Source organism: Rhinocladiella mackenziei, assembly GCF_000835555.1.
Source record: "Rhinocladiella mackenziei CBS 650.93 unplaced genomic scaffold supercont1.9, whole genome shotgun sequence".
NCBI lineage: Eukaryota > Fungi > Ascomycota > Eurotiomycetes > Chaetothyriales > Herpotrichiellaceae > Rhinocladiella > Rhinocladiella mackenziei.
In genome coordinates this window covers 1,141,402-1,155,036 of record NW_013550596.1, presented here as the reverse complement: position 1 = coordinate 1,155,036, position 13,635 = coordinate 1,141,402, and the positions used below count along the sequence as shown (strand labels likewise).

The 13,635-nt window shown below is 50.3% G+C and overlaps 5 protein-coding genes across 5 annotated transcripts; 3 read left to right on the top strand and 2 right to left on the bottom strand.

Annotated features, from left to right (window-relative positions):
* Positions 1-1,519: 1,519 nt before the first annotated feature.
* Z518_10625 (elongation factor G, mitochondrial) lies at positions 1,520-4,028 on the top strand (the record flags this gene model as incomplete). The annotated part of the gene is made up of 3 exons (XM_013412167.1): positions 1,520-1,737; positions 1,788-1,896; positions 1,947-4,028. The coding sequence occupies 3 exons, from the start codon at positions 1,520-1,522 to the stop codon at positions 4,026-4,028; spliced, it is 2,409 nt and encodes an 802-aa protein (XP_013267621.1).
* A 737-nt stretch (positions 4,029-4,765) lies between these two features.
* Positions 4,766-5,463, top strand: Z518_10624 (uncharacterized protein; the record flags this gene model as incomplete). The annotated part of the gene is made up of 2 exons (XM_013412166.1): positions 4,766-5,317; positions 5,404-5,463. The coding sequence occupies 2 exons, from the start codon at positions 4,766-4,768 to the stop codon at positions 5,461-5,463; spliced, it is 612 nt and encodes a 203-aa protein (XP_013267620.1).
* Positions 5,464-6,407: 944 nt separating this feature from the next.
* Z518_10623 (potassium uptake protein) lies at positions 6,408-8,867 on the bottom strand (the record flags this gene model as incomplete). Its single annotated transcript, XM_013412165.1, has 2 exons — positions 6,408-8,615; positions 8,670-8,867. 2 exons carry the CDS (start codon positions 8,865-8,867, stop codon positions 6,408-6,410), a joined length of 2,406 nt encoding a protein of 801 aa, XP_013267619.1.
* Positions 8,868-9,918: 1,051 nt separating this feature from the next.
* On the bottom strand, positions 9,919-12,048 carry Z518_10622 (uncharacterized protein; the record flags this gene model as incomplete). The annotated part of the gene is made up of 1 exon (XM_013412164.1): positions 9,919-12,048. One exon carries the CDS (start codon positions 12,046-12,048, stop codon positions 9,919-9,921), a length of 2,130 nt encoding a protein of 709 aa, XP_013267618.1.
* Positions 12,049-12,445: 397 nt separating this feature from the next.
* On the top strand, positions 12,446-13,619 carry Z518_10621 (uncharacterized protein; the record flags this gene model as incomplete). The annotated part of the gene is made up of 4 exons (XM_013412163.1): positions 12,446-12,518; positions 12,571-12,590; positions 12,642-13,275; positions 13,330-13,619. The coding sequence occupies 4 exons, from the start codon at positions 12,446-12,448 to the stop codon at positions 13,617-13,619; spliced, it is 1,017 nt and encodes a 338-aa protein (XP_013267617.1).
* Between the last annotated feature and the right edge of the window lie 16 nt (positions 13,620-13,635).

Sequence of the window (13,635 nt, the reverse complement as noted above, 5' to 3'; positions counted from 1 at the left end):
GGAGCTCCAGAAACCCCCTCCAACAACCTCACTCTCGTTGGCCTCTAGTCTCCTCCCTCTGTCCAGCCCAAACACACAACCGACATCCTGTGGTTCGGAATGCAAAGAATCCTCAAAGGACCCAATGGCTAAGGATCTTGAGCAGCTAGGAGAGTTTGCCAGCAGTGGTAGATAGATAGGTCTCATTGCTGTCCAGCATTCCATTGATAGAATAGACCTTTGCAATTCGATACGACTTCATGAGGGATTTGGGACCCACCTTGATTCCTCCAAAATGTCTCTCCGTTCATATGTTTTCATTTAAGACAGGCTGCTTTTACCTTATCCGATATAAGTTATTGACAATTTTTCAGAAGCATCGTCGTTTCCGACACAGTGACGGGCAGGAGCTCTGGTAAATTGAGCAGGTGCAAAAGCTCCTTCTCCCTCATTTGAGTTCCCTCTTCTCTCGCCCTCTTCTAGCCCTTCATCCTCAAGACTTCCTTTCTCATCGGCTCATTGTATCACAGTCCACTATGGTCCATCCATTGTACAACCATCTTGTAATATCGCTCAACCCAAACAGCTTCCTGCCAAGGTCATCGACTTAATCTTTTGCATTACAGGCTAGTAGTATTGCTCATTGCAAAGGCTGGCTTCCCCCAGAATCCTGGTGATGGAAATATGCTAATCTTCAGAATGATCGCGGCTTTCGGGCTGCTCACGATGTTGAACAAGTCATCCCTCTGAGGGACACTCAGGTGGTTTCGTTTTTTTTTTGCTATCCGCACCTGTCTCAGCTCCGGCTTGACAAAAAAAAAAAAACACTTCTAGGACCTCGAATCGATATCTTCCATCGTTCTCCTCGTACAGCGACTCCGCTTATCTCGTTCCAGCCTCTGCAGGTACTCACCTAAGCAGATCGACCTCCCTGCCTGCGTTCGGGTACCTCAACGGATAAGCGTACGTGGAGGAGTTGACAGGGGGCAAAGTGGAAGAACACAAAGTGATCAGTTGACCTTTCGAACTTGACAGTGGCAGGATGGGTGTACAGAATCAAAAGGCAGATGTCTGATCAGGCGAGATACACATGTACATAGGCCGCTAATCACATATCTTTCCCCGGCATCAGTGTCTCCCTCGGTGTTAAAGTGAAAGCGCGTCTGGGATCAAGGAGCCTCAGAATGGAACTCGTTTCAAAAAGCCGACAGGCTGACCGGACACACCGGCGCTCTCGAGGGTATTTAGAGCCCTTAACTCATCGTTGGCAACCCCTGGACCCTCACGCATCTATCCAGCTAATCTGCTCAGTCATCCTAGAGATGATGCGTATAGAAAATGAAAGTAGGATTACCCTGCGGTTTTCGCTCCGTTTTAAGTGGGACCCGCACGACGCTTGGCAAGGAACATTTTTTCTTTGCTTGGAGGAAAAAAAAAAGGTCGAGGGTAGTACCCATGATCGCGAACCCTCGAATTCCCTCGATTGAGCGCGCATTTCAGTCACCTACCTCACCTCTAACTGTCTCTCCAATCCTTCAAGATGAGTGCATCTCGTGCTATACGAGGCTCTCCTAAGCTCCTCAGTAGCCTTTTGCGCTCCTTACCCTCAATGGTTGCCCGCCAATGGGTTTGCCGGCGATGCGCATCCACCGCAGCTCTACAGACATGCTCCAGGGGACTGCAGTCACAAGCAACACAGTGGCCCTTAGACCGACGGTGGCAGCAAAGACGAAATGCTGCCGGGGCGGCTGCTGCAATGTAAGAATTCCTTAAATCTCCTTTCTCTGATCACAATTGACGCGTTTTAGGTTGGACGAAGCTCATGACCCTGATACCCTTTCACAGGAGACAATCATCCACAATCTATCGGCGGAGGAGGCACATCGTCTCTCTAGAGTGAGAAATATTGGTATTGCGGTTGGTGCAACATGATTCTATCCCGCAATTCCACGTGCTCATTCTACCAGGCACACATTGACTCGGGCAAAACGACGGTCACGGAACGAGTATTATTCTACACCGGGCGCATCAATGCCATTCACGAAGTTCGAGGGAAAGATGCCGTCGGTGCCAAAATGGATTCTATGGATTTGGAAAGAGAAAAGGGCATCACGATTCAATCAGCAGCAACCTTCTGCGATTGGGTCAAAATGGAAAATGGAAAAGAGGAGAAATACCACATCAATTTGATCGACACCCCCGGCCACATCGACTTCACCATTGAAGTGGAAAGAGCGCTCCGAGTATTAGATGGCGCTGTGATGATCTTGTGTGCCGTATCAGGTGTCCAAAGTCAGACCATCACCGTGGATCGACAGATGAGGAGATACCATGTCCCCAGAATCAGCTTTATCAACAAAATGGACAGAATGGGTGCGAACCCATTCAAAGCAGTCGATCAAATCAATAAGAAGCTTAAACTTGCCGCTGCCGCTGTCCAAGTCCCGATTGGTACCGAAGACGAGTTCCGAGGTGTTGTTGATTTGGTCACAATGAAAACATGCTATGCTGAAGGCGCTCGTGGTGAAATCATCGTCACCAAGGACGAGATACCTGCCGAAGTTCAACAACTTGCAAAAGAGCGACGAGCAAAGCTTATTGAAACGCTGGCCGACGTTGATGATGAAATTGCCGAACTCTTCTTGGAAGAGCAAGAACCCACAGTGGAGCAATTGAAGGCAGCAATTCGACGGGCGACTATTTCTCTCAAGTTCACCCCCGTCTTCATGGGCTCTGCGCTTGCTGACAAGTTTGTCCAGCCAATGTTGGATGGAGTGTGCGACTATCTTCCCAACCCGTCTGAAGTCTCCAACACGGCTCTAGATCGTCGACAAGCAGAGGCACCCGTCAAACTGATTCCATATAATTCCTTACCATTCGTTGGCCTAGCATTCAAGCTGGAAGAATCAAACTTTGGTCAACTCACCTACATTCGCGTGTACCAAGGCAAATTGAAGAAAGGGTTAAATGTGTTCAATGCTCGAACAGATAAGAAAATCAAGGTCCCTCGCATTGTACGCATGCACTCGAATGAAATGGAAGAAGTCTCCGAAGTCGGAGCTGGAGAAATCTGCGCGGTGTTTGGGGTTGACTGTGCCTCCGGAGACACCTTCACCGACGGCCAATTGGGATACAGCATGACCAGCATGTTCGTTCCCGAACCTGTCATCTCCCTCAGCATTAAACCCAAGAACAACAAAGATCTGCCGAACTTCTCCAAAGCAATTGCGCGATTCCAACGTGAGGATCCCACATTCAGAGTCCACTTTGACGTCGAAAGCGAGCAGACAATCATTTCTGGCATGGGTGAACTCCACCTGGAAGTCTACGTGGAACGAATGCGGAGAGAGTACAAGGTTGATTGCGAAACTGGTCCACCCCAAGTCGCTTACCGCGAGACCATCACCAAGAGAGCCGATTTCGACCATCTTCTCAAGAAACAGACCGGTGGTCCCGGCGATTACGCTCGTGTTGTGGGCTGGATGGAGCCCACAGGCAAACTCGACGCCAACCACTTCGAAGAGCAAGTTGTTGGAGGTTCTATTTCCGAGAAGTTCTTGTTTGCCTGTGAAAAAGGTTTCATGGCAGCATGCGAAAAAGGCCCCTTGATCGGTCACAAAGTTCTCGGTGCATCCATGGTCATCAACGACGGTGCTACCCATATGACGGATTCGAGTGAACAGGCCTTCAAGAATGCCACGCAACAGGCATTCCGCAAAGCTTTCATGGAAGGAGATCCTGTGGTGCTGGAACCTTTGATGAAAACCGTCGTGACCGCTCCCACTGAGTTCCAAGGGAATGTTGTGGGTTTGTTGCAAAAACGCAATGCGATCATCAACGACACAGAGGTTGGTGTTGACGACTTCACCGTTTGGGCTGATGCTAGTCTGAACGGGATGTTTGGTTTTAGCAGTAACTTGCGAGCCGCGACGCAAGGAAAAGGCGAATTCAGCATGGAATTCAGTCATTATGAGCGAGCGCCAGCCCAATTGCAGAAGGAGCTGGTAGCGGCATATCTCAAAGCTCAGGCCGAAAGGAATAAGAAATGAAGAAACAACTAGACCGGGTTTAGTGGGGGAATTGTTATGATGCTGGCTCGTGGTTTGGAGAGTTTCAGGATTGCCATATGATACAGTACACGGACCACCCAGCATTCTTGGTGTTACTCCTGGGCGCAATTGAGTCCCAGCGGCCGACCATATCGGAACATCACAAACTACATGACGTGCTCCATGGAGAAAAAGTTTGATGCACTTTCCCTGATATTGGACATGTGTGAGATTAGAAAGGGCATCTTTGTATTAGGCGGGGAACAGGAACACCCATGTATAAGTATCAACTTAGCTGCATCTCTTCTCGAGGTTGCACTGCCATCATGCCAGAGCATCACTCGGGTTCCTCGAAACCTCTCATTCGTCTACTATCTGGTCTTCAACCCGATGAATACCTGCACGATGTCCATGAGACTATTAGCCCCAAATTCAGAGTGTGGTCGAAATCGGATCACCGCCTCCTTCGACCAGGCGGTCCGCCAATCAAGCAGAGTATGCTGCGAAATGCCGCCGACGAAGAGGTGGACTTGATACTTAGACGAGCATCTGCTTGTGCCGATCTTTTTCTCGCTGCTCGATTGTGTAGCACTGGTTGACGGCCAGTTTTGCGACCGCCAAAGAGCCCGGTCTTCTTGCTTTTCCTTTATCTTATTCCGTCGTTTCTCCTATCGACTCACATATTAGCTCTTTCCTTCTCGACTCCCAGAAGCATCCAAAAAGAAACCCACTGAACCATGTCAGCCACACCGCAAGATGATGGCTTTACTGCCATCACAGGCTCTGATGGTCCTGCGGTTTCAGAACTTGTTGACGCCGCATCTTCTCTTGAAAGCGACTCTGCCACGACGAATGAAGCTACATCTGCAACGAGGACACCGAGCTCTGCTGCCGAGATTGTTACCGGGTCTGTGACTGCTCCGAGCGGACCATCGAGTCAACACATTTCGACACTGGCGTCAGGCTCAACCAGTGTTTCCCTCGACACTTCGTCTCCCGACCACACAGACGCAGACGGTCTGTTCATTGGCGCCAAAGCTGGAATTGGCATTGGCGTTGCCCTTCTGTGCGTTTTCATCCTCTTTGCCATTCTCCTGTTCATCAAACGCCGACGTCAAATATCATCGCACCATGTTGTCAGGGAAATATCTGGGAGAGAACATGAGCATTGTCTATACCATCAAAAGCCGGAACTGGAAGATACGAGCACTCCGAGAAATAGTACGGCGAATCTGGCGTTCGGGAGATTGGGGGCGAGGAAAAGCGATAGAACAACTGCTGAGCTGGATGTATGTCTTTTCTCGTCTTGCGCCCTCAAAATCCTGCAATCAATGGATCGCCAGCTAACATGTCTGCTTTGTCACACTCTCCCCAGGGATCAACCCCAAAACAAGCTTTATCATTCACAGCAGCAGAGCTTGAATCGCATTCATGAGAGATACCGGTCCAGGGTCGCGTTAACCCTTTGCTTTTCGTTGCTCGAGGGCGTTCGATGGGTCTGTTGAGTGCCATACACGTCATGTCCATGCTGTGTAATGCGTCGTTGATCCTAGCCGGCATACCACTGTCTCAGCCCCTTGAAATATCGTAGACATGCGCAGAATCTGCACGGGCTTTTTCGTCCACATCGTTCTGATAGATGCGCGCTAGCACCCATCGGGGCTGTTGTCATAGTTGGTAGCAACCCTGCGCCAAGCGTCCTGACGCTGGAGGAGGCAGCTTGGAGACTGGAGAAATGTCATACAGTACGTCTGGCGAGAGGGAATTGTCCTGGTATCGATGCGGGATCGAGCCTCTTCCACGACTTTGTCGCCCAGTCCATGGTATAGGGCAGATCGTGGGTTGTGCAACCTCACCAATCCCTGACTCTGGAAGGAAGGGGTTAACCTAGCGTTGTTCGTTGTTTGCGGCTCAACTCCGTTGTCAAACTTCTCGTGCCATTTGTCCCCGCACCTTGTATCAGCAACAGCTTATCGTAGTTACTAATTCACCATGGAGTTCATGATGCGCAAAACGCATGAGAAAAAAAGATACCTTGTCACGATTCACGAAGACTGACTGCAACAATGGTTATAGCCCACGAGACTTCCAGCCCACCAATGGATAGCTGTACAATTCGAATCTTGGATGTATCGATCAGGAGTGCTCAGATGCCAAGATCCTCCCAGCCAATCGGCGAGGACTATTTTATGAGCTTGCTCTCCGAACACTGACAAGGCTGAGATCTCATCACACAAAGGGAGGCGATTATAAACTCCATGGGCTTCACCACAGTTCTTGCAAAGATGGAAACATTCAGACCCATTCTATAGGGTCTGGAAGGCAATTCTCTCCACCAGAAGTCATTCTCATAAGAATCCTTCACATATGATATCTCTCTCACACCTCCTTAACAAACCCAACCTCCACAAGTTTGTCCACGGCAATATTCAACGCTTGCACTTTCGACCGAGTATTGTCCCTAATCCACAAGAATAGCTCTAATAGAATCCTCCTTACAATGTTGGTTCCAGGCTTCACACGCATTTGCTCCTTCCCAACCACATAGACCACCTGACTCGAAAATGCACGTTGGAGTTCGGCCAGCTTCGCAGCGAGGTCAGGCTGTTCGAACGATGGGCGCGTGGAGTCTATTGCTTTCTCCTCGAACACCGTCTCCTTCAGATGGTTCACGTGTTCGGGCTCAGTCGACTTTACGTCGACGCCTTCTCGAATCATATAGTTGCGAGTTTGTTCGTAGAGCAGAAGGCCCAGATTCTCGGAAATGACTTCATCATTGTAGCCGTGGCGGATCGTGAGGCGATAGGTACCTGGCATTGGACATTTGCTATCGCCTTCGGTTCCGATATAACATCGCGTTACGGTGTAACGCTCCTCAGGTGGAACAGTAGGGATCTGGAGCGGTCGGAGATGAAAAAAGATGATGATGTCCGATGCCGCGTGGAATTTTTGAAGGAAGTGTATGAAAACAGTGGGAGTGGTGGATGGCGCCCCAGCCTTGTCAAAGAAGATACCCATGCCGTCGATGCGGGTGATCTCTTGACCACCAAAGGCTGGAGAAAGCCTCAACTTCCGGCTGTATTCATTGGTTCTTTCCGCAGCTCGGATCATATGCGACGGTGGGAACCGATCGGACGCCTCAGCTTTCCACTGTTGTTCTTTTCCGAATCTCCAGAGAATAAAGATGCAGGATAACACTACCGCAAGTGCCAACGTGAACCAGGCTCCTTCCGGAACCTTGGTCAAAGCAGCGGAGAGAAACACTCCGTCGAACAGGGCGAATATCAGCCAGACAAACGCGACAATCACGGTCGGCACGCGCCACACAATCAAGGCTACCAGAGCAACCATGCAAGTGCTCAAAAAGGTCACCAGGATGACGCAAACTCCATATGCGTGGCCCAGATTGGTGGTATTGTTGTAGACAGCCGTCACCACGACAGTTCCGATCATGAGCAGCCAGTTGGCAATGGGAATATAAAGCTGGCCATAAAAGATCTTGGACGTGTGCACAATTCGGATCTGAGGGAAATAGGATAGCTTCATGATCTGGGACAACAACTGGAATACCGCTGTAATCATAGCTTGACTGGCCACAATAGCGGCAAGGATAGCAACGACCAGTGACGGCCAGAAGCACCCGGGGGGGACCGTGTTGTAGAATGGATTTGTCCAGGCCGTGCGATTATCAGAGATGTAAGCGGCTTGTCCAATATAACCCAAGAGCAAGCATGGGAAAGCGAATCCGAGCCATGAGAGCTGAACGGCGCGATGTGTAAAAGCTCCAAGATCGGCAAAGAGCGCTTCACAGCCAGTAAAGGCCAGAAGAATGCCTCCCAGGCTTTTCCAGCCCTCCGTTTGGTTCCTCACGAGATACGCTCCCGCAAAATATGGAGAGAATGCCTTTAATACGGAAGCATCGTGTCGAGCAAGGTTGTAGATGCCGAAGACTGCGTTGAATAGGAGCCAGACGATGACGATAGGAGCAAACGAGCTCGCGAGTTTGGTTATTCCGAATGGCTGAATCAAGAAAAGCACCACGAGGATGGCACAGGACACTCCGATGATCGTGGCGTTCGTGATATCTGGTGATACGACCTCGATGCCCTGGATGGCACCGAGAACGGATTGTGCTGGGGTCAACACGCCATCGGACATGACCAATGCAACACCGAAGACACCGACGATCTTCAAGAGCCATTGCATGAAACGGGAGCGCTCCATCAGATTTCGTGTCTTTTGGGCAGATCTGCCCAGCTCGCCGGTGACATGGCGTTCCATTCTGATCATTTGTTCTTCACGAGGATCACGTCGAACAATATTGGCATATCGAGACAACAGCGAGAAGAGTGCGAACGTTCCGCCTTCTCCTTCATCGTCGGCTCGCAGGATGATGAGACAATATTTGATGGTGACCATGATCGTGAGAGCCCATATTATCAAGGATAGAGCTCCAAGAAGGTCGTCGTAGCTGGGGTCTTCCGTAAAGGTGGACGAGTAGACGTATAGCGGGCTCGTGCCGATGTCGCCATAGATCACGCCAATAGATTGATAGCCTAGCCAAAGCAGCTTCCATCCAGAGAAGACCTTTTCACGTCAGATATCCTGTCGACGTCCTACAGGCGAGCAGATGGGTTTTACCTGTTTAGTCTTGATGTCGCGATCCTCCACATTGTTGGACTCGGTATCAACATCTTCTTTTTTATCGCGCCGAGTCTGACTTGTACCACGAATGCTACCGACCCCTGTGGCTTCCCTGCTTCTTAAAGTGTAAACCCCACCGCCGTGAGAGGCTACAGGCTGGATTGCATCGCCGAACTGAATGCGAGGATCCGCCATGGAGAAAATGTCCTTACAAGGAGAGAAACCGGACTAAAAGCACTGGCAGTGGGCTTGGAAGGTATTTTGCAATGAGGAGAGCAAAAACTTGGGGAGGGCATCAAATACTTGTTGTGCCAGTCGCAGGGTCATGCACGTGGTGTATTTTGTAAAATGCGCACATGCCGTTCAAGCATACAAGGGAGGAGCGACACAGCCACCCTCGTGTTGCCCTATTCGCTGTCATGCTCTTTGTTCCCACTCACCCCCACCAAAGCCTTCGAGTCGGATACTTCAGAGACTTGAGGTTACGAAAAGGTAAGATTAAGAATGCTTGATAGTGGTAGCAGCATGATAATAAAATGTGACGAAGAGATTGTAACGCGGAGACCATCAAGAAGAATTCTAGTGTGTGTTGGCACCCAAACAGGAAGATTGCAGCACTCTTGTCCGAAGCTACCATAGCTCGTAGTTGTTATTGTGCATAGCGTTTCTGCTCAAGGATAGGAGCAGATAAAGAGGTTACGCTTGGTCATGCATGAGAGGAGACATGAAGCGAGGTCGTGGGATGCAAAATAAAAATGCCTCATATCCAGTTTAATGGCAGGGTTCGACAAGGGGATGTTGATTGAGTGCTGCCAAGCGCCATTTGATATTCGTCCAGGAGCCAATCAGAGGGCCGTATGAAAAGCTTGGCATTCACCTTAGTCGAGTTTGTTTTCCCCCGGCCCCAGATCCTGTTATCCCGTCCGGCAGTAATGATCTACCTAGAGGTCTCCCTTCAAGTCCTGGGCTTTTGGCCGTAGTTTATATCACCACCGCCTTGGCTAAAAGAAAGATCACAACCTTTCGCCAAAGGTAGGAAAACTCTTCGGAAGAACTCCTCCATGCCTCTCGATCGGCCAAGGTGGAGTCGAAAAGCGTTCTGCTTACTGACTTGATCGACGTTTTTGCTCTCGGGGGTGCTCAGCTTAGATCATACAGAAAGGGTTCTTCCTCGTCGGGAAGTGCATTAACTTTATCGATCAATCAAACCACCAGATCGTAATCCATGACAAGCCGCTTCTCATGATTATTCTATCCTCTTCTTGCCCTCTTCCATAAATCCCATATTTGCTGTGCTGATGTTCCGCGCTCTTCTGTCCTTGCCGCTGGCTGATGCCATCAATGGCCCGACAATCTTATCCTTGTGGGCTCGTGATAAGGCGTCCGTATACCCTTCGATGGCAAACGCTGGAGTGTTGAGTTTTGGCCAATTGACATATAGGGGACCATGAGTATAGATGAATTGGAAAGACCACCCCGCAACAACCAGACACAGGATGACAAAGAGACGAAGGGGCCAAATGGCTGAATCGGGGGGTCGTCGAGTGAGAATCGAAATTAAAACGATGAAGAGGGAAGCAGCCAGCACATACGGCACGGCCTGAATGATCAGAGGTCTGCGATCTGTGAACATCAAAGATGACCCAACACCATAAGTTGACGGAAGATACGTGCCCAGAAAGAGGTCAAACCCATCTTGTCGGGGTCCGTCCAGGAAGTTGTTGCGGACATAACGAGTGCAAGAGTTGTTGAGATCTTGCAACATTCCGACTTTCGTCCGATTGCCGGTGCGGGTGAAATCCGTCTTCAATGCCCCGGTCCCGGAGTACGCATTCGAGACAACATCGGCGTTGTCTGCCCAGATATTTCGAAATAGGAACTCAAAGGCGGTGTCGTCACTTGCTCGCTCGCCCGCATGAAGAATACCGATATCTTGGAATTGTTGAGTCAGAGCCCATCTGCCTAGCATGCTTTGGACCACGTTTGTCCGGTCCAAGCAGTCCATGCAATTTGTACGGACGACGGCGCTCTGCCTGGTTCGGACCTCGAAGGCTCCGGATGGATCACCGGGCATCTCGACACCCCGGAAATATTGTCCTCTCCTCAAACCGTCAATCAACTCATCCAACAAAAGTTCGGCGCGGTGCCATTTCAATCCCTTGGTCTCATTGTGGAAATCGAAGTAAACATAGTGAAGTCGGTCCATTCTTTGGTGTGGATGTTCTGCGCTAATGTCTCGAAACTTTTCGTCCGTACGCCGATCGGCTTCGACGGATTCTTCCGGGGAGTTGACCAAGACTCGGATGATTTGTTCATATGCCTTCTTCACCCGTTCTTCTCTGCCCCGCTGATTGACCAGGTTGACCAAGTAGTTCTCCCCATAAATCTCGATCTGTTCGTCGAAGTGTTTCCGTGCCGCATCAGCCGCAGTCTCCACGCCGCGTATCTGCAACTTGGGTGTGTAGTGGAGATCGTTGATTTCGGCCCAGAAAACAGGAACACTGCCGCGAGTCTGGACGTAGGACATGACCTGGGTCTCCGAGCGCCGACCTCCAATCTTCCCATTCTGCATGCCTTGTCCGCCAGCGTAGCCAGTTGGCCGCCCCGAAACATCGTTCAACAACGCGATTTGCTCGGTTTCATTGAAGTTGGCGACATGGCCTTGGTCGTCAATCCCCCGCGACAAGTACCTGGTGCCGCCACGATATCTAGATCTTCGTGTGATGAGGGCAAACGTGAAGTTGGTCGATTTCACCTTGGCAGGCTGGATTTCCAACATGCCAAACATCACAGGAAGAATGTATGGATCTGCTCCTGGCTGCTGCTGTCCCTTTAACCCACCCGCCGCTCCACCTCCGGTCCTGAAATCAATGAGGTCGGTCTGGATGAATCTGTTCCAGAAGAACCGGTCGTCGGCTCTTTTCCACAGCGGCTGTGACAAATCCGATTGCGACTGGCGCTGGAAGTTGGAAGTGACGTCCAGGGAGTACGAGAAATACATCGGACCCGAGGCGAGCAAGGCCTTGAGGTATGACAGATAGGTATCCTCGTCAGGGTCATGTACCGGTCGTTCTCGCAGAGGGAGGAACTCGGTGGCCATGACTTTGTAAACCATGTGGCCTCGTAGTCGACCCATCGGCTGAGCCTTGGTAATGACAATGACATATTTGTCCAGTTTCAGCTTGATAATCCCCAAAATACCGGCAATGCTCGAGACACGCTTTTGCCCCAGGAGAGACCCATCATTCAGCCTAATATCCCCAGAAGGTCTTTCCACAACGAGGGTCGGCGCAGAGGGAGTGGAGGGCGAAGTGAAGGCATAGAGGCTTGTCGAAGCGTGGATATTGATGTCTCGAAAAGGCAGAAGGTTTGCCATGGCGTATAGGATCCCGACGTCGCTGTGAAGGGCGTCTTTGGGCTTGTTACCGGATCATACTTTGGGCCCAAAAAGACGATCTGACAACAAAGAGTGAAGGTGAATAATCGAAGAAGAGAGTGACTGCGGCGACGGAATCGTCGACGCTTTGAAGTCTTACCGTAACCATAGTTGAGATTGCTCCGGCTCCCTGCGTCGTCATCCTTGGCTTTCACATCACGCTTCGGACTGCGGCGCAAGGGTACACCACTTAACACTACTTGTAAATTTGCCATCTAACATCCTCGATCTCACAACCCAGGACGACCCTTGAACGACGTACCAGTGTTTCCAAGCTCGTTTCCTTTCTCTGGGGTACGAGCTTTATAGCCATTCCGGTCTTGGACTACCCAAAGGCATGGCCGCCAGAGCTCCCGCAGGCCGACCTGGCCCAGGCGGCAGGTTTGCCCAATTCAAACTTGTGCTTCTCGGTATGTGGAGGACTATCTGATTGACGATGACAATCAACTAATGGCCATCCAGGTGAATCTGCTGTAGGAAAGGTACTGTCTCCATCGAACTCTGACAATCCCACATACCTAACATCTCCCCAGAGCTCGTTAGTCCTTCGGTTCGTCAAAGATCACTTCGATGACTATCGCGAGTCCACAATCGGTGCTGCCTTCCTGACACAGACGATATCACTGGATGAGAACACGACGGTCAAGTTTGAGATATGGGATACTGCTGGTCAAGAAAGATACAAGTCATTGGCACCCATGTACTACCGAAATGCCAATTGTGCTGTAGTTGTTTACGATGTCACCCAGGCCGTACGTTTCATTCGCTTCTTCTTCTTCGTCGTCGTCATCGCTGAGATTATCATCGCTAATGTTGTCATCCAGTCATCACTAGACAAAGCCAAATCGTGGGTGAAAGAGCTGCAAAGACAAGCCAATGAGAACATCGTCATTGCCCTTGCCGGTAACAAGGTGGACGTTGTCAACGAACACCCCGATAAACGCGCGATTCAGACCGCAGACGCAGAAGCCTATGCCAAAGAGGCAGGTTTACTTTTCTTCGAGACCTCAGCCAAAACCTCGACCAACGTTCGTGAACTATTCACGGCTATTGCCAAAAAACTCCCTCTCGACCAAGCAGGACCTCGCAGTTTGAGATCGAACCCCCGACCAGGAGTAGACCTACGACCAGAATCAACCGGCACTCAAGGAGCAGGAAATTGCCAATGTTGAGCGCCAGATACTCCTCCATCCATTCCATGTGTTCATTTTCTGTTTTCAGCTAGCAGGCGCAAGGAAAGGGAAGGCCGTGGTCGGGGCGGGAAGCTGGATAAGGATGGTTTTGGCGATCACAATTGGATCAGGAGAGATATCTGGAAGTTGAACTCGAGACCGGGGGATCCGACCACCGCTGGACCAGACACACTCAAGACAAGCATCGAGAAGAAACACGGAGACATGATCTTTGTTTTCGTCCATGTTCAAGACCGCCTTTTTGTGGTATACTATCCTGAAGGGTTTTTTGGAGAGCAATCCGGCGGCCGCCGGCTCTTGTTTATCGACACATTCTAATGCTTAGACAGTGTTT